The sequence below is a fragment of the Elephantulus edwardii genome, unplaced genomic scaffold (assembly GCF_000299155.1).
Source record: "Elephantulus edwardii isolate Elephantulus edwardi_28Jun2011 unplaced genomic scaffold, EleEdw1.0 scaffold00161, whole genome shotgun sequence".
NCBI lineage: Eukaryota > Metazoa > Chordata > Mammalia > Macroscelidea > Macroscelididae > Elephantulus > Elephantulus edwardii.
In genome coordinates, this window is record NW_006399911.1 from 3,182,066 (window position 1) to 3,203,063 (window position 20,998).

Genomic DNA, 20,998 nt, shown 5'->3' on the forward strand with positions numbered 1-20,998 from the left:
TCTTTATTTCTGTAATTTGTAAATGATTACTGTTATGTAATTGTATATGTGATACATAATCTTGCATTTTGAAGTAATTGTATACATTACATATAATTCTGCCGTGACTAGGGTAATAGGGGTAGGTGTATCAGAGACAGTAAGATTGGCGTAGGATAGAGCAGGGTTTAGGGCTGTTGTATATATAGGGCCGCTTTGCGTCTCAGGCAACTTGACAGCACATAACAACAACATTGTATACTTATGTAAATGCTGTAATTTTAAGCATTGTAAATTAGGTCTTTCTGTGGTAAGGAGCTGTACTGCCAGCCCAGAGGCACATGTTTTGAATCCACCAGCTCCTCAATGGGAGAAAGATGGACAATCTCCTCTCATGCAAGTTGTTGTCACTGAATCAATCCATCTCATCGAGGGTCTTCCTCTCCTCCCTCCACCCTCCCAAGCATGATGTCCCTCTCCAAGGATTGGCCCCTCCTTGCAACATGCCCAGAGTATGTCAGATGAAGCTTCAGAATCCTTGCCTTCAAGGAGCAGCGTGGTTTCACCCTCTCCAGGGTGAATCTGTTTGTTCTCTTAGCAGTCCATGGTACATTCAATACTCTTCTCTAGCACCACAGCTCAAAGGCATCAGTTTTCCTTCTGTCATCTCTGCTGCCCCTGAAAACCCACTGAAGGGTCGCCTTATGAGTTGATTCTGACTCAGTCACAAAAAAATGTCATATGGACACTTCATAGTGATCTGACTGCCACTTGGAGGACTCAACCTATGGTTCTCGAAAACCACAGTTGAGTTGGAATAGATTCATAGCCAACCCTCAAGCAGGTTTTCAGAGACTAAATTGCCTGGGGAGAGACTCCATCTTTCTCCTCCCGAACTGCTGGTAAATTCCAGCCAGTCTTTTGGGTTCTTAGTGCAGCTGTGGACACAACTCTGAAACACCTGTATTACTTCACTGGACCTTCACAATATTGAGGCTGTTGTTGTCATCCTCTGATTTATGTTGAGATTCAATGAGACTAGATGCTTTATCCAAACTTAACATGCCAGAGGTTGAGGGATTTAATATAGTAATATTACTTAGGAAAATACGATCTTTCCCTGTTGGCTTTAAGACGTACAAGGAGCCCTGGTAATGTAGTGCATTATGTACTGGCTTACTGACTGAGAGGCTGGTGTTTTGACTCCATCTACTGCTCTGTGGGAGAAAGATGGACAGTCTCCTCCTGTAAAGTTTATAATCTCAGAAACCAGGTGGAGGGTTGTTCTGAGTCAGAATCAGCTCAAGGACAATGGATTTGGGGTTTTGGTTTTAAGACTTAGAATGTGAAGTCAGAATGCATGTCTCGTTGAACTGGAATGTGAAGCTGGAAAAGCTTGTTTATCATCTGGAGTTTTTAAACAGTGGAAGAAACCTCATCAATATATTTGGGACTTGTAATATTAACCTGTTTCTGACACTTAGTTTTGTCATTAAAGTGGAACTTTTAATTGTGGCATCGCTAAATTGCAAATCTCACATAGATTAGAGACAGAATTCAGAATTTTTAAATGTACTTTTTTTAAAAAAATAATGCATGAAGCTAATAATTTGGTATGTTGTTGTTATGTGCCATCAAGTCACCTGGGACTCATAGTAACCCTATGTACATTAGCTCTGACCCTTACCCTATACTGAGCCAATCTCATGGTCTCTGACACACCTAATTCCATTTTACCAGTCACTGAGTCAGTCCATCTCATTTTTTAAAAATATGTTCAAAGTTTAAATAAATTGAAGCATCAAGTTTCTTTTGAGCAGTTAGAATATATGAACACCAGGAAACCATTGTGATTGTGGAAAATAAGGGAATAGCTCAGAGGTAAGAGGAGGAGGAAGAGAAGATAAATGTTTGGCTGAATTTAAGATGAGTGAACACTGCCCTTTCTCATTTACTGAAACAAACTGATTGCAGGTCCATGGTAGTTTCTGCCTTCTTCCTGCCTGCAATTGTGAGACACGCCAAAACTAAAGCCTCTGCTGTTGAGTTGATTCTGACTCACATGTTACTTTTTGAAGCTGCAAGTCTTTATGGGAGAGAGCAGCTCATGGATTCAAACTTTCAACTTTTCAGTTACTGTCCCAATAGGTAATGCATACACTACATTGCCAGAATTCTTTGCAATCATGACACCTTTTGAAATTTGAGTAAACCAGGCTTCAAACAGAAGAGAAAAGATTTTTAGCTTTGGTTGAAAAAGCCACTGGCAGGATTTGGTCAAAAATGTTTATGGTTAATATTTCATTTCATGGCAGAGAGAAACCTTCAAATCCAAGTGAGCTGTCTGTTACTTTCTTCTTTGACTGTTTTAAACAGAATTATCTCGGTGATCTTTGAGTTGTACGAATAATCACGGTTCCCTTTTTTTTTGTTCCTGTCAGGAAACATGATGACGACCGGAGGTTTACCTGCCCTGTGGAAGGCTGTGGGAAATCATTCACAAGGGCAGAGCATCTGAAAGGCCACAGCATAACTCACCTGGGCACAAAGCCATTTGAGTGTCCTGTGGAAGGTACAGTTGAAAACATTGCTTTGTGCTTTAGATGTGTGTAAGTTTAAGTTATTTAAAGTTGCATTTTTGTTGCTTAAAGACAAGGTAAGTTTCAGTTCTAAAGTTGAGTCATTAATTGTTTTGGGGAGCATGGTGGTTAAGCATGCACCTTTTAACTAAAGGGTTGGCAGATCAAACCCACTGTTGACTCCATAGGGTAGAAAATTTTGCAGTCTGCTCCCATTAAGATTATAGCCTGGGAAACTGTGGGATCTTATCCTCTGTTTAATAGAGTCTCTGAGTTGGAATAAATTCTAGTTTTGATACCTAGCCCTACCGCTCACTGTAAGTATGGCTGAGGATTACAAAAAATAATGAATAGCAAAAAAAAAGCCTATTATGACATTTGACAAATAGTAAGGACTCAGTAAAATTCATTGCAGTTGGACAGCAGTTAAGCTGTCTTAAGTTTTTAAAAGGGTGTTATGAAAATTTTCTTTTATAAAGTATTGAAGGCATAATTTTAACAAAAAGCTATTTTGTATGTGATTGTTGCTGCCTTACCAGCTCTGTCCTAGGGTTGTTGACTCTTGTGAGGCAAGTTCTGAGTTAGTCTTAGGGTCAGGAACTCACAGACTGAATTAAGCAAAGCTTTTGCTTTGATGACATAAGGAAATATTTTTGATTTAAAGTTTAAAAATTATTTCTGAGTAATGATTTCAGGAGTTTAACCAACTTTCATGACTCTAAGAAGTCTGAAGTCCAGGAGAATTTGAAATTCTGTTCTACATTTTTCCTGTTGATAAAAATTTTTTTGTAGAATCTTTGATTAAAATAGTGGCTATAACTATCCTTGGTGGTGAAGTGTGTTTTGTGATGGGCTGCTAACCCAAAGTTTGGCAGTTTGAATCCACCTGCAGTTCCACAAGAGAAAAATTGACAGTCTTCTTTCTCCATTAAAGATTTACCTGATGGCAGGTTTGCTGAGTCAGATTCAACTCAGTGACAGTGGGATATTGTTTCTGAAGATATTGTCCCACTTTTTTTGGGTAAAGATAAGTGATAAACAAATGTTTTAAGTTTCAAGGGTCTGTGGTGGCCTAATGGCTAGAAGCTGCGCTGCCATCCTGAAGGCACGTGGTTTGAATCTAACAGATGGTCCGCTGGAAGAGGAGGGGAGTCTCCTCCTGTGCCAGTCGGATCCGACTTGCTGGTACACAAGAAATAAAAAAAAAAAGAATTTATCTTTTACTCTTTATGCTTTTGTTATTATTTTAGATAATCCCTTGGTAAAAGTTCAGCCTAACAGTGTTCCCCTTGCATTTTCTTCTACAATGTTATGATTTCAGTTTGTACATTTAGGCTTTTAATTTGCTTTTGTATATGGAATGAGGCATGAATCCTTTTCAGTTTTCTACATGTGAAATCCCAATTTCCCTAGCACCATTTGTTGAAGAGAATATTCTTTTCCCACTGAATGAACTTAGCACTTGTTGTTGTTGTTGTTATGTGCTGTTGAGTCAGAACTGACCCATAAACTGACCCCCCCAGCAGGTTTTCAGAGGCAATTAATTACACTGGAGGAAATTGTCCATCCTTTTCCCGTGGAGAAGCTGCTGGATTTGAATCGTGTGTCTTTGGGATTGCAGCTCAGTTTCTTGCCACTAGGCTACCAGAACTTCTGAACTTAACAGTATACTTGTGAAAAATTAGTTGACATGGATGTGTGAGGGAGCTGTGGTGGCATAGTCCATAGGATGTTGTGCTGCTAACTGAAAGGCAAGTGTTTCACTGGATAAAGATAGCCTGTTTCCTGTGCAATGGAGGCTTCATTGTGAGTTGATTCTAACTTAATGTCATTGAGTTGAGTTGGTGGATATGTGGGCTTGTTTCTGGACTCTCAAGTTTGTAGAGAGGAGCACTGCTAACCCAAACTCCGCACCTCTCCAGTAGTTGGAATCCACCAGAGGCTCCTCAACAAACAAGTTGTTGTTTTTATGTGCTTTCAAGTCACTTGTGACTCATAGTGACCTTATGTGCAATAGCTCTAAACTCTGCTCTGTCCTGTGCCAATCGCACTGTCTCTGACACTCCCATCCCAATTATCCCAGTCACAGAATCAATCCACCTCATAGAGGGCCTGCCCCTCCTGCGCCTGCCCTCCACCCTCCCAAGCATGATGTCCTTCTCTAAGGACCGGTCTCTCCTTACAACATGTTCAAAGTATGTTAGATGGAGCCTCAGAATCCTTGCCTCAAAGGATCCAACCAGTTTAACCCTTTCCATGATGAATCTGTTTGTTTTCCTAGCAGATCATGGTCTCAGTATTCTTCTCCAGCACCACAGTTCAAAGGCATCAGTTCTCCTTCTATCCTTCTTGGTCATTGTCCAACTCTCTGATGCATAACAAGTGATTGCAAAGACCATGGTCTGTATCAGATGCACCTTAGTCTCCAGAGAGACACCATTGCTCTTCAATACTTTGGAGAGGTCCCTAACAGCAGACTTTCCCATGGCAATGTGCCTTTTAATTTTCTGGCTGCTGGTGCCAAGAGTGTTGACTGTGGAGCCAAGCAAACTGAAGCTGTGAACAATCTCAATCTCTTCATCATCCATCCTGATGCTTCCATTTGGCCGCCCAGTGGTGAGAATCTTTGTCTTCTCAATCCATATTGGAGGCTGCAGTCCTGGAACTTCTGCAGGAAGCCCTTCAGGTCCTTCTCAGTTTCAGCAGGCAGGGTTGTGTTATCTGCATAACGCAGATTGTTGATAGATCTTCCACCAAGAAACAGGTAACTAAATCCATTGGGTTTACAGGCTTAGAAACACAATGGATGGTGAACTGTGAATTAGTTCTGATTAAATGGCAATGAGTTTGCACTTATTTGAATTGATTTTATTCCATTGATTTATGTGACTTTTTATAAATGGCTGTCTTGATTACAGTAGCTGTAAATTATGTTTAAAAATCTGGAAATATGACTCGTTCTGCTTTGTCCTTTTCTTCACACTACTTTAGGTGTTTGAGACTTCTTGCTATTTCACATAAAATTGAGGGTTTTTTAAATTTCTGTAAAGAAGACCTTTTTAAAAATTTTGATTGTTATGTGCCACTGAGTCACTTGCAACTCACAGTGACTCTGTGCACAACAGCTCTGAACCCGGCTTATCCTGAGGCAACCCTATTATTTCTGACACACCTACCTCCATTATCCCAGTCACTGAGTCAGTCCATCTCATCCAGGGTCTTCCTCTCTTGAGCTGTCCCTCCACCCTCCCAAGCATGATGTCCCTTTCCAATAACTGGCTATACATCAGAAAGCAGAACAATGACTAGTGATGAAAGAAGGAGAGTTGATACCTTTGAGCTGTGGTGCTTTAGAAGAGTATTGAATATACCACGAACTGCCAGGAGAACAAACAGGTTCGTCCTAGAGAGAGTGAAGCCAGGCTGCTCCTTGGAGGCAAAGATTCTGAATCTTTGTCTGACATATTTTGGGCATGTTGCAAGGAGGGACTAGTTCTTGGAGAGGAACAGATTTGATTGGGATTGCATTGAATCTATCCTGCCTTCCAACCCAAGAACACAGAGCATCCTTTTTTTGTTTCACATTTTTCTTAAGCTCTTTTTGTATTTCATAATTTATCTCTTTTTGCGTATAAGCCTTCATATCCCTAGTTGGATTTATTCCTAGTTACTTTATGATCTGAGCTGAGGTTTTAGGTGGAATTGTTTCACTAATTTCTCTCTTTGATTTCTCATCGCTGGCATGTAAACTACCCTACAACATTGCTAAATTTCTGTCTTAGCTCCAACAGTTTTCTTGCAGACTCCTTGGAGTCTTCTGTATGTAGGATCACATAATCTCAAGTAGAGAGAGGCTTACGTCTCTCTGAATCTGGGTATCTTACTTGTCTTTCTTGTCTTACTGCTCAGACTAGAGAACTTCTAATTCACAATTGAGTAGAAGTGATAACAACAGGCACCCTTCACAGTTTCAAGAGGAAAGCTCCTAGTCTTACTCTATTAAAGAAATGTAGACTACTGACTTTTTATACATTCTTTGAATCATTTTGGAGAATTTCTTTAGAATTTCAATTTTAAAAAATTTTGTATTTTGTTGATAATTCTTGAGTCTGGGTGATAGGTACAGGAGGTTCTAGTGAAAGAAGTCCTTTGTAAAAACAGCTTGAAAGATTTCTCACCCTAAACCCTGAGAAGTAGTTTTGGCTGATTTTCTACCCCAGAGGGTTTATTATTTTTGTCCAGGTGGATTGATATTTTCTAGGAAAACTGTAAAACGGGATAACTTGATCCATTTTGCTGGCCCTGGACTGTAGCCTACTCTGTGATTGGTGTGTATCTTGCAGAGATTGGGCAGTTGACCATATAAGTGAGACAGTGATGGGCTGTTATGCAAATGAAGTATTTGGTCACCTACTGAGAAAGGATTGGTCATTTATGCTGCGAGGGGCCAGTGCCTTAAAGCTGATAGGGAGCTGAGTTATGTAAGTAGCTAACTCTTTAGATTTTTCAAACAGAAGCAGGATGGAGAAGTAACAGCAAGAAGACGGAAGTGGAGAAGGGAGCCTGCAAGGAACCTCCTAAAACATTTGTAACAGTAGTCAATGGCTATAATGTTGAAGACAGAAAGCCCTTTATAGTGATAGGTAGCGGGATCAGGGGCCCAAGAAAAAGCCTGCTAAGCCAATAGGGGTATAGCATGATGGGTAGGAATGCCTAGTGTCTCGCCCAGATGATAAAGCTGCCTGCACTTTACTTACTTTTTGATCCTGATCCTGAGTCCGTGCTGTTGATCCTTACCCTAATCCTCAGAAAAACCTCACTGTTTTGAAGTGATGAGGAAATGGTTATGTTGGTTTCTTCTTTTTAAAATACTATCTACGTTGTTGAGAATATACACAGCAAAATAAACGGGTTCTACATGTATAACTCATTAGACATTGATTGCATTCTTTGAGTTGTGCATCTGTTTTCACTCTGTTTTCCCGAGTTGTTCCGAGATACCGGTTTCTTGAAAACCTTCAAGCATCACATTCTTTCTCCCTTCTTATTCCAGGGTGCTGTGCTCGGTTTTCTGCTCGCAGCAGTCTGTACATTCACTCAAAGAAGCACCTCCAGGACGTGGATGCTTCCAAAAGCCGCTGCCCAGTCTCCAGCTGTAATCGACAGTTTACGTCCAAACACAGCATGAAGACTCATGTGGTCAAACAGCACAACTTGCGCCAAGGTATTGTACTTTATACATCTCTAACACTGCAGAAAAATGCATGTGCTTGACAAATGAGCACGAGAGAAGCAAAAGGTCACTCCTTCCTTATTTCAGAAATTATACCAGTTCTTAATTCAAATTGTTCTGATATGATATAGTCTTACCAGCCAGTGGACCATGGTTACTAAGCCTAGGGGGCTCTCTTTGGATGATCCTGCCATATCCCTGCCTCTGACCTCTGCTCTTCCTTTGCCTTTAAAATGTTTTCCTTAAGGAATTTTCAGTCTTTTACTTTGTTGATTTTTTCCCCTGGGATGTTGTTGTTATGTGCTATAGAGTTGTAACCTACTCACAGCTGAGACTTCAGTGGGTTTTCAGAGGCAGTAAAAAGCACAGGAGGAGACTACCTATCTTATTCTTGTGGGGCAATTGATGATTTGAACTGCAAGCCTAGACCATCAGAGCTCCCTAGCATCTCTCTCCTAAGTCTTATGTGGTCCTCTGTAAACTTTGCCCTAAATTCTGAGCCTGTCCATCCACTATTTTCATTTCCTTCACCTCTGACTCCTCTCTTTCCAAGACATGTTACTCTTTCTGAGCAGTGGCATTTAAGCCTCTCTCTGCTTTTACATCTGTATCCCCCCTCCCCCCGTATTTATAAATTCAGTGTTGTAAGTCTTAACATTCAACTCTGGTGAAACCTGGCCCTTCAGATAAGATTATGGACCCATTTTCAACATGAAGTTGACTTAAGACTGCTGAAGATATTTGTTTCTTCTAAAATGTAAGAAGCCATTATAGTTGAGAATAGAGTTATGCTTAATTTTAAGCTCTGGTTGGGGGTCTGAAGACCTGGAGTGGAGAGATCATGGAGAGAACAGAGTATAATGGCCCAGATAGATATGTGGAGTGGGGAAGATTCAAGGGCATAGTTGTCAGACATTCCTCAACATGATGGCGTGGGACCTGCCCCTGGGACCTTGTCCACAAGTCTTCCAGACAGTATTGTGTGGGTCTTAGCAGAAGTGGCTCCTTCTCTGTACCTGTTCCAGGGTGGGGGCTAGTACACTCAGACCATGCTCTCTTGGGTTGTTGTCAGAGATGGGTGTGTCACTAACCAGGCCCTTCTTAATTGTCTGGTGTACATAGAGCATAAGCCTGAATGGAGGACTATTTTCCCAATTATATGACATCTTTTTGAGCCCTGTTTCCTCATCTCTAAGGTGGGAAGATAATTTGAGTGCTAAATGAAAGCCCTCAGATACATAGTTTGTTTAGCAGATGTGACTCCAGTGGATTTAGTTTTATTGGTTTTTATGTCAGCAATATGAGCATGTCATATAGAGAGAGCTTTGCTCCTAAGGTAGTTACTGCTTTGAAGGCAGGAGGAAGAAGGTACTTCAGGTCGAAGAGCGAAAGTGGAAATAGGATGGGGAGTCCACAAAAGAAAATGTCTTTGAACTGGACACAAAGCCAGAACACTGAGGTCAGCCCAGTGCTGATTGTATATCTGGTTAAGATGTTCTCATTTGCCTAGCTGGTTTGTTTCTTCTTGTTGGTCACCTGAGATGACTAAGGACAATTTTGGATTATGGAGTAAGGTTATAGAGTTTGTTGATACACAGCTGACACAACCTAATACTAACAGGAAAGCTTGCACTCATGGAAAACTTTCATTCTTTTCAAGGATAGATGCTATTGTGTGTAGAAGAAAGATTACAAGCTTTGACACTTGAAAGATAGAGCTTCAAATCTTGCCATTTAATGCAAGGTGACTTTTGCAAAAGCTATTTCCTCTGTTTTGTGTTATTTCCTCTGTATGAAAGAATCCCTGTCAGTTTGAGAATTTGAGACAATACATGTGACAGTCACCCCATTGAACATTCTGTTCCTTTAATTGTGTGTGTCAGTCCCCTCTGAAGTGCCAGACAGGGTGTCCACTTACTGGGAACTAGGCAGCAAGGTCCATTTGCTTTCGTGATCATTTGCTAACACCTCCAAAATACACATTTTCTCAGTCTTCTAAGGTCATAAAGTAACTGAAAAATTCATTACTTTCTTTGTTTCAGATCTCTTAACTCAGTTAGAAGCTGCAAGTTCTCTTACACCCAGCAGTGAACTTACCAGCCCAGGACAGAGCGAGCTTAATAACATAGACCTGGTGTCTCTCTTCTCTAATGCATCTGGTGACAGTAATAGCTCTGCAGTTGCATCGGACATGGCATTGGTGAACTCTGGGATCTTGACTATTGATGTTACTTCTGTGAGCTCATCTCTAGGAGGGAATCTTTCTGTTAACAACAGTTCCTTGGGACAGATGGACCCCTTGGTCCTGGTGGCCAACAGTGACATTTCTCCCAGTTTGGATAGCCCTCTCATGCTTGGATCAATGGCCACAGTTCTTCAGCAGAGCAACTTAAGTCCAGATGATGTGCAGACTGTAAGTGCAGAAGCATTAGGTTGTTTGGTACCTCTGCCTGTGAAAAAGAATTTGAGTCAAGAGCCACATGCCTTGACTTCCAGCAGCAGTTCAACATTGAATATATGCACATCAGCCTCTTCAAGCAGCCCCAGTGGAAACAACTGCGTGCCAGAACTGCTGGCTCCAATTAAAGTGGAACCGAACTTGCCTCCTGACCCAGATATTGGGCTTCAGGAAGGAGGCAAAGTGGACACCCAGTTTGTGCTCTCTCATGCAGGAGGTTCCAGCGCTCACAAAGAGACAGACCTCAGTGCGCTGCCCAGCAACTTGTATTTGGTATGAAGTACTATATTCACTCAGCACACATAACCTACTCTTCTTCCAACAATTGTGAGGATTTTTCTGGATTAATCATTTATATGCAGACATTTCTTACTGGGTTACAAGTGGACAGAACCTTGACCTACAACTCTGGATACCTGAGTTTTGATCTTGAGTCTGGAATTGACTAGTTTTCACAACTATGAGCAAATCACTTAACATATCTAAGCCTTAAATTCTTGCTTATTTCTAAAATGAAGGGGTTTGGCTAGGTGATTTCTGAGCCCTGTTGAATTCTGTGATTCCACGATAATGTACTCTTCTGAAAAAAATTGGAATTATTTCGTAATGTTGAAATATTTTATTTCTGTGCTTCTCACATGATAAAATGACCTTAGAATTAATATTAGTGACCAGAGGAGGAATCACGATATAGACCATCTTTAAAGGTTTAATAGAAACTTTAAAACCATGCCAAATGTTTTTTCAAATTTAGATAAACAAGAAAAAAGAGAGTGGTTTGTGGACCTTCATTCCTAGGGGAATGTACTCTAATTTTGAGGCCGAATATTTAATGTATTTTAATTATATTTATATATCATTTACACTTTTAATGTAACTTAAAGATTCTCAGAAGAATTTTTCTTCTGTTTTAAATGGGAATGATCAGATCTTTTCCTTGTTGCACAAGTTAAATTTGATGGTGATATTTATATTGTGCAAAACATTTTATCTTTTGAATAGAGTGAATCCTAAGGTAACTAGTGAATAGCCTAGCATGGCGCTAGCTTGCTTTATTTTTCAGTCTTACTGTCTTTCCTGTTCTGGTGTCCTAGTTTGCCACTTTATTTAGCCATAGCTTCCTAAAATGCACTTACGTTGCCACAACAGTTGCTCAGTGGACAGATAAACAGGCAGGAACTGGGAGAAGGACTGGAGTTCAGAGATGGGGGAAGAATTCAGCGCCTCCGTGCTGGGGCTCGGTGCATTGGTAGTTGTCTTGTGTCCCACTTCACCGCCAGAGCTGATCTGCGGGTGAAGGCCGTAAGAGCTAGCAAGGCCTTGATCCTAACCCCTTGTTCGTTTTCTTGCTAGCTGTGTGACCTTGGGCAGCCTTGCATCTCTGAATACAAATGGTGTATGGTGAATGGGTTTCAGGTATGCCACGTTCTGTGGAGGGTGGTTCTTTGCCCCTTTTCTTCTGTAAAACGGTAACTGTTAAACTATAGCATTTCTTATAAAACATACATAGTTTGACAACAGTTGAAATCTGTTTGAATACCATTTGTCGGGCTCTAGTAATAAACTTCCTGAATTCAGTAAATTAATTTGGTAGATGAGGCTTTTGAGTATAATGCCTACTGCCAGGGAGGCCTCTGTAGGGGTATATAAAATAGGAACTCCCCTAGTCTGCTGTACAAATACTGTTTTGTGGCATATTTTGGGAAATGTGGGAAATATAGTAAATTAACTCTGAGTCACCAAGGGAAGGCTCATTTCAGGAAGCAGAGAAGTGTGTAGTTCATTTTACAACAGTGTCTATGTGGGAGATTTTTTTCATATGTTTTAGACTGGAAGAATAAACTTTGCTTCTCTGAATAATAAAGTGATGTATATTGTAACGCTTGAGTGTGTTGAGCTATCACTCATTGGATGTGACATTTGATTCTTTGAATTCCCTTGCTGGAGATCCTAGAATAATGACTGAAGCTTTAATTTGTTTAAAAAGAAGACTTCTCTAGATTTCAGTTGTTCACTTGCTACCCTTTTCTCTGCTGTTTAGATCTAATGACTGACACACTTTTCTTTGGTCTCAGGAAAGTGAGGGTTCAGCAAGAACTGATTACCGAGCCATTCAACTAGCCAAGGAAAAAAAGCAGAAAGGAACTGGGAACAATGCAGGTGAGGTTTTGTGTGTGTCAGTGACTAGCTGTTGAGGTCTTTATTCTTCTCATGGAACTGAGAATTACCTTGTCAAGCTAATTAAACCAAGAAGAAACACATAAAATAGGCATTTCGCTGTTCTTTGTATTACCTTTTTGTTCCCAATGCCTTTTTATCTTTATCAACTCTTTTACTTTTATAAGGAAACCTTCTTAAAAAATTAGTAAAATAATCCCCAGCATCAATATGGACATATTTACCTAAAAAAAATACACATGTTGAGAATTGCATATCCTGTTATTTGGAAGTTTCTAAGTAAATGGCTTGGGTTTTCTGTTAATTGATTTTTCAGAGGCCTGCTGTTTAAGAAGTGGATGGTTAATCCTACTTTTTCTGTCTTAATCTGGGAGCTCTACTAAAACTTATCCACTATGTGTAAACCTTGTGCTATTTGACACAGCAGTGGCATAGCTTTCATTGTCATAGCAATTCATAAGTTGTACAGCAAACTGACAGACAACTGCTGTACCTATTAGAACAATGTTCTCCCTAAATACAACGTCCTGACTGTTTAGTTTGTAACTCAAATAGCAAATCAGTCTTCCCAGGCATGAGAGACCCTCTGTCCTTTAATCACAAAGGCCTGCCCACCAGGTCCTAATTGGTTTAAAGAAGAGGCTTCCAGCCCACACCTGATTGTTAATTAAATCACCAGTCTATTCAAGTCCACCAGATGCTCTGCTGAAGAGGGAGGAACAATCGCCTCCTGTACCAGTCAGATCCAATTTGACGGTACACACATAAAATAAATAAATAAATAAAAAACTTAAAAAAAAAATCACCAGTCTATGCCAGGAAGTTTGGAGAACAGCTTTCTGTCCAGTGCATTGGGAGAGGTCCGTATTTGTTCTGTTCCTAAGAAAGATGAGCCAAAGGTATGTGGAAACTATAGAAAAGTATCATTAATACCACATGCAAGTAAAATACTGCTAGAATAGTACATAGTTAAGGAGCTGCCAGACGTTTAAGCAGAATTTGGAAGAGGCATGGCCCCAGGTATTATCATTGCTGATATTAGATGGATCCTGACTGAAAGTAAAGAATATCAGAAGAATGTCTATTTATGTTTTATTGACTGTGGAAAGGCATTTAACTGTGTGGATTATAAACACTTATAGATAACATTGAGAAGAATGGGAATCTCAGAGCATTTAATTTTGCTCATGCGAAACCTATACCTAGACCAGAAGGCTGTTGTGCTAACAGAGCAAGGGAACACTACATGGCTTAAAATTAAGAAAAGCATGTGTCGGGATTGTATTCTTTCTATACCTATTCAGTCTGAATGCTGAGCAAATTATACAAGAAGCTGGACTCTTAAGACTAATGTGTGGCATCAGGATCAGAGGGGGAGACTCATCGAAAACCTGTGTTACGTAGATGACACAGCCTTGCTGCTGATGGTAAGGAGGACGTGAAGCATTTGTTGCATAAGATAAAAGATCTGGATTGCATCTCAGTGTCAAGAAAACAAAGATTGATTCTTACCACTGGACCAACAGGCAACATCATGATGAATGGAGAAAAGATTGAAACTGTCAACAACTTCATCTTTCTTGGATCCATAATTAACAATCAGGAAATCAGGAGACATATTGCACTGGGAAAGTCTGTAATTAGGGACTTCTTCATATTGTTGAGGGGTAAAGATGTCACTTTGAAGACTGAGGTGCATCTGATTCAGGTCATAGACTTTGTGGTCACTTGCTGTACATCTGAGAGCTGGACAGTAAATGAGGATAACAGAAGAAGAATTGATACTTTTGACCTGTGGGCTTGGAGAAAAGTGCTGAACATCCCACGGACTGCCAAAAGAACAAACAAGTATGTATTGGAGAGAGTGCAGCCAGAGTGCTCTTTGGAGGCAAGGATGATGAGGCCTCACCACACATACTTCAGGCCTGTTGTTAGGAGGGGCTGTTCTTTAGAGAAGGACGTGATGCTCGGAAAGGTTGAGGGTCAGCGAAGGAGAGGAAGACCCTCAATCAGGTAAATTGATAGAGTGACTACCACATTGGGCTCTAATGTATCTGGAGGTGTACATATGGCAGAGGATAGAAAAGGGTTTAGATCTGTTGTTGATAGGGTCACTATGGGTCATACTCGACTCAGTGGTACCTAACCACAATAACAACAACAGGGCAGAAGAGCAAACGCAGGCCAGGTGTTGCAGTTCCAAGATGAAAACTTGATGACAGATCACCTTTAGGATTGAGAAGACTCTTGAGAGTAGGCCTGAATCTCTCCCCAGGTGTAGCCATTCCATAGTACCAGCCTCATAGTACCAGAGCCCTACTTCAGAGTGATACTGAAATCACTGGAAAGTATCAGGAGTTTTATTTTTACAAGACAATATATGGACTTGTTTGGAAAAATGGAGAGTCATCAAAAGAGAGAAAGCCCCTCAACAAGACAGATAGACAATAGTGACTGCAACCATAGCCAAGATTGTGAGGGTGGTGGAAGATCGCTTGTTGATAAGCTTGCTAGTAGTCAACTCTATAAAGGGCACCTTTTTCAGCAACATGTGAACTCAACAAGACTTAGTCTTTTGTAACCTCGTGTGAATCTGCTCTGATAATTTAATCATGGGACCCTATTTAAAGAAAACTGGAAAATCTTTTTGTAAAGGTAATAGTGAATTCTAAATACTTGGTTCTGCTGGTTTTTTGTCTGTCTTTTCTAGTTATTTAAAAATGTCAGAGTATGTAGCTTAGAAAACCTGTTGCCATGAGTTGGCAGTGTGACTCAGGTGACCTGTGTGTTACAGCTTAGATGAAGCCAGCTCCATGGGGCTTTTTTACTGTAATCGCCATGGAAGCAGATTGTCTGGCTTTTCTCCTGTGGAGCTGCCAGCTATTTGGTTAGGAGCTAGCATGCCTGTGTAGAGTCACTGGTAAAATTTTGTATTGTGCTTTCAGTTCATAGTAAAATTACGGCTTCTGTGATGTGATGAATTATTTAGTAGGATTAAAGGCGCCATATTAAGTAATACAGATGACATCTCAATATCAGGAAAACAAAAATTCTCCCAGTTGGATTAGTAGGCAAAATAAGGATAGATGGAGAGAAGATTAAAGTTGACATTGTGCCAGGACCCACAGTCAGCACCTGTGGAAGCAGCAGTCAGGAACTCAAAGGACATATTGTATCGGGCAGATCTACCTGCTGGGGACTTTTAAAAAGTGCTAAAGAGCCAGGATGTTTGTTTAAAGGGTAAGATGTGTCTGACTCAAGCCATAGACTTTTGAGTTACTTCATTTTCATGTGAAAGTTGAACAGTGCCTTAGGATGACAGGAGAATGAATACCTTTGCTTTACGTTGTTCGTGAAGCATTTTGAACATCCCATGCCAGAAGAACATGCAGATCTTTCATGGAGGAGGTGCAGCCAGGGTCCTCCTCAGTGGCCGGAGTGGTTAACCTTCACCTCACGTACTTGGCATGTTACCTATCAGGAGATGCCCGTCTTTGGACAAAGACATCATGCTGATAAAAGTAGAGGATCATCAAAAAAGAGGAAGACTCAGGATTGATTGGCGCAGTGACGGCAACAGTGGGCTTGAGCGTGATCATGAAGCCAGCACAGGATATGGCAAGGGTCTCGTGTTGGTCTGAAGGTCAGTATGAGTTGTGGTCAGCTCACTGACATCTAACTACAGTAGCCTTGGCCATTCCGAAGTGACTAGATGACCCACCAAGAGACTGGAAGGATTGCTAATAATGTCAGTAAGGTACATGATGAAATCATTCACAATTAATACATGGAACTCTAAAGTGAAGATTGGTCTGTTTTGCCACCCTACCAGCCTTAAATTCAGCTGTTCCAGAGAGGAGCCGGGTGTGGGGTACATTACTCCTAGAACTGTGTAAAACACTGCCTCGACCCAGTAGGCAGAGTTGTAAAAACAAAAAGGTGTGAGGCAGCGGCAGGACCAGGAGACCAACATAAGACCGAGCAGTGGGTTTCCTGTTCCACAGAGCAAGAGGCTTTCTGCTGACTGAGGTGTCTCTAAGTACTTGCTAGCTTTACTGATCTTAGAGATGGCGTTCATTGAGGGGGTTACTGACCACATGGAGTGCTTTTGAGTCCTTACATCAGCAAAATTAAGAGTTTGTAATATTTGTCTGAGCAGGGAAGAAGGCAAGGGACCATAAGGCTGAGGGCCACAGAGAAGCCTGCCTCTCTGCACAGGGAAGCTAACTGTCCAGATGGAAGACTTGTATCATGTAACCTCCCTAATAATCCCCTTAACTGTGAGCATGGTTACTGGGCGACCACTGTAACAAATGAATGAACAAAGTGGTGAATGATATCAAAATTGATAGGTTGATGAGTGAAGGAGTGTCTGGCCTCACAGTAATCAGTCTTGGGAAGCTGGTGTTGGTGATGAGTCTCCTCTGTTAGGAAATTAGAAGGTAGCTCTGCTGGTGTAATGGTAAGGAGCTGTGTTGCCAACCTAAGGCCCACTGTTCAAATCCAGCAGCTTCTCTGCAGGAGAAAGGTGGACAGTCTCCTCTTGTGTGATTTACTGCCTCTGAAAACTTGCTAGATGGTCAGCTATGAGTTAATTTTGGCTCAGCAATACACAGCCACCACCAAAAGGTCAGCAGTTTGAACTTAATAGCTTCTCCTTGGAAGTAAGGTGTTGTCTCTGGTTAACATTTAGAGTCTCAGAGGGTTGTCATTAGTCAGAATCACCTGACAGCCAGGGATTTTGTGGGCTGAAATTAGAGGTCAGATGATGTTGCCTGCCATTATGCCATTTTTTTACAACTGCTTGTTTAAAATCGATATTCTCTGTTAATCAGTTTAAAGTTGCTGTTTTCCTACACTGAATATTGAACATGTTAGTGTTCATTGTAATTTGTTAAAAGTTAACTCCCGGTCTCACAATATCAAAATGAACTTTACAGACATAATGGAAAAAAAGGGTGGTGATTGTAAAAATCTGTAAAATGAAAGGATTCACACATACAAAGCAAAATGAACATAAAAGACCAAATGCATTTTCTATTTCTGGTGGATAAGCTTCAAGGGAAAGGGAATACGACTAATGTTCAGGTAAATGAAACATGTTCAATTAGTAGCATTGTATCACTGAAACCTGTAGAAAGTGGTTTTCTGTTGTTGCTTTAATAAATATTTGAGTATTTAAGAAATAAAGACACTGAAACATAGCCACATTCTCTTAACATGTCTTTAAAAATGAATAGTATTTCTTAGTAGGTATTAACTATAACCAGCAGTTATTTTAGCTTTCAGTTGCTTTTGTTCTCCTTATCAAAATAAATATTTTTATAATTTTATTCAAGTAAAAATCATTGCTTATTAGTGTTCAAGGCCTCAAACCTATTCTTGAGATTGTTTTTAAATTCAAGTAGGATAGGCTCAAGGTCATATTTTGGTTCTTATGGACTTGCTGTAGTTTTCTTTGGCTTCAATTTGAACTTGCACTTGAATAATTAATGTATCTGTTCTACAGTCCACACCTCACCTGGTTTTGACTGATTATATTGAGCTTCTCCAAGGATTCTTTGCACAGATGTAGTCAATCCAGTCCATCAGCTGACTGTGACTGTACCCAGACTATGACTGTACCCAAGGACTTCACCTGATGGCCCGCACAGGAATCAGACTGACTACATCTGCACAAAGAATCTCTGGTGACACTTAATAGTTTAGGAGGCTAGAAGTCTAAATTCAGAGTGCCACCTGTAGGGAAAGGCTGCCTCTGACAGTTTTAAACGAAGGTCTTTGTTTCCTTCAGCATCTTTTTGTCTGATGTTCCCTGGAGATCTCCATATGCCTTGGCCTTTTCTAGTGTCAGGACCCTTCCCAGCCCAGGAAGCTGGATATAAACGTGCACACACCACTCTTGAGGAGTCTTGGGGTAATGGGGCCCCTCCTGTTGGCTTGCTTTCCTCCCTCTGTGATGAGTTTAAGGGTTGGTGCATTCCACCCTTAATCCTTTTCTAACTATTTGCTTCATCTGATAATGAAGGATCATTTCATAGATTTCATGGGTCACTACATGCATGTTTTGGGGGGGACACAGTTCAATCCATGACACCTGTTTATTGCATCATACTGGGGTACATGGTATTGATGTTATTTTGGGGTTAAGATGTTGTCTGCCAAGTTTTTCCATCATAAAGTTAGTATTTCCCCATAATTACTAAATATTTATTTTTAGGTAGATGCAAAGTTGGGGAGATTTCTAAGAATACTCCTATTTCTGATAACAATTTCAAGTTTGAGGACCCCAACACCAGTTTTTGATCATTCTCTAGACAGACCCCAAAGATCACGTGAGAAGTTGTTTGCTAATACTCATGATATGATTCGTTACAGTGAAATTGGACAAATTAAAATCAACCAAGGGGAAATACAGTAATAGGTCAAGGAAGAATTTTTTTTTTTTAATTTTCTCAGCAGATCCTGTATTTGATTTTTTTTTAAAAATGATATATATGATGTTGCTGTGAGCAGCCATCAAGTTGAGTACTCAGTGCAACTCATAGTGACCCTATGAATAGCCCTGTCCTGTGCCATCCTCATCATCTCTGAGACACTAGGGCCCACTGCTGAAGTCACAGTGTCAGTCCGTCTTGTTAGGGGCCTTCCTTTCCAGCTGATGGAAAAACGAATGAGATACCCCCTTGAAAGAAGTAAAGATTTTAGAAGCCAAACCAACTGCATGGCCACCGACCAAAGACATCCTGCACGTACACCTAGAAATGTGATTATTTTCATCACCATTGATACCCTTTTTATTTAACATTGCTTTGGAAATTTTTGCCATTGAAATAGACCACGAAAAATAGGATAGAAATGTAGGGAGGAGTTTAGACATACTGTTTATTAGAAAACGCAAAAGAAAGTTAAAAAATGATTAAGACTTAAGAATATTCAAGTGATTATTTTCAAAATAAATGTATACAAAGAGTCTTGAACATACTATGGACTGCCAAGAAAACAAATAGGTCTGTCTTGGAGAGGGTAAAACCAAGTTTCTCCTTGGAGATTTTGAAGCTCTGTCTCACATACTTTGGGCATGTGGCCAGGAGAGACCGGTCCTTGGAGGAGGAGATAATGTTTGGGAGGGTGGAGGGACTCCACAGGAGAGGGAGACTCTGAGGTAGATTGACTCAGTGACTGGAGCAATGGGATTAGGTCTGTTGGGGGCGATGAGATTTACTCAGGTTAGGGCAGGTTTCAAAAGCTAATATACATGGGATAGTTACTAGTCACAGGTGACTTGGTGGCACATAACAACAACAACTATCTAATGATGTCCTTTGTTCACAGTTACCAGTTAGAAAATACAATGAAAGATATTTGTAATTGTTGTTGTTGATTACCTTCAAGTCGAGCATGATTTACAGCGACCCTATGAACAAAAGACCTGAAGCCTTTCTGTAACTATTGACATATATCAAAGTTCATAGTTTCCAGAGGCATGCTGTTTGGGGAGGAACCAAAAATATATAATGCCTGGAAAGAAACTTAGTAATTAAATAGGAACTAAATGAAGGAAACGTAAAACCTGCCTGAGAGAAACATCATTGCTCTAGGTGCACCTACCGTGCAGGCACATTTCTGGGGCCTGACCTGGCTGTGGTCAGAACTGACAAATATGCCTACACTTCTCAAGGGAAGCCTGCTAAAAAAAGAGTAAGTAAGATAAAAGGTGCAGTGGGGTTGGAAAGTGGGGAACCTGAAAATAAAAGTTTGCTGATTAGAAGCATTGAAGTAGACAAGAACAGCCTCAGATATCTGAACAGGGCAGAAAGGTAGCCATGTGTGTATCTAGAGGAAGAAGCATTCCAGGCCAAGGAAGCAGTCTGTCAGAAGAGTTTGAGGAAAAGCAAGGAGGAGTGTGGCTGGAGTAGATTACGTCACATGGGGCAGAGTTTCAGAAAGAGCTCGTTAGAAGGGACAGGCAGCTGGGTCCTTCCTGTGCAGCCCTGTGAGTTATTGTCAGGTCGTTGGCTCTTGCTTAGAGTAAGGGGAGAAAATGTCCAGCCTGACTTAGGTGACACCCCCTATGTTGTCGAGTGGAGCTGGGCTGCTGTTTCTCAGTGTTCTGATATTTTGGGAGCAGATTGCCAGGCTTCATCTAGTAAGCCTAACCTGTAATTAGAAATGTGACGTGATACTTGTCCAAGGATCACTCTGGCTGCTCTTCGGAAAAGAAACCATAAAATGACAGGGGAGGAAGCAAAGAGTGTAGTTAGATGTTTAAGGCAGTCATACAGGCAGAAGATGAGAATGAGTTTTGTGGTGGCTTAGAGGTGATCAGAAGTGGGGAGGTGCTGGGTCTCTTTTGAAGATAGAATCCCTAAGATTTGATAACAGATTAAATGAAGACATTCTTGTAAAAAAAATACTCTTTCAAAATAAAATTACATGTGAAATTCCAAAGATATTTCAGAAAAGTTGTAGCACTTAATGGTAAAGAATCTTAAGGAGACTTTGGAAACAGCAGGGATTTGCATTGTGTTTACGAGCATGTAGTACAAGGCCATCACAATTGAAAGTCAG

At 40.7% G+C, this 20,998-nt stretch overlaps 1 protein-coding gene across 1 annotated transcript in view; it reads left to right on the top strand.

The window, feature by feature from the left end:
• ZXDC (ZXD family zinc finger C) overlaps positions 1-20,998 on the top strand; it is a 45,285-nt gene that overhangs the window by 14,183 nt on the left and 10,104 nt on the right. The window contains exons 4-7 of the mRNA XM_006895199.1: positions 2,421-2,551; positions 7,612-7,782; positions 9,834-10,522; positions 12,325-12,409. Coding sequence (XP_006895261.1) covers positions 2,421-2,551; positions 7,612-7,782; positions 9,834-10,522; positions 12,325-12,409 — 1,076 coding nt within the window. The remainder of the gene's footprint in view (positions 1-2,420; positions 2,552-7,611; positions 7,783-9,833; positions 10,523-12,324; positions 12,410-20,998) is intronic.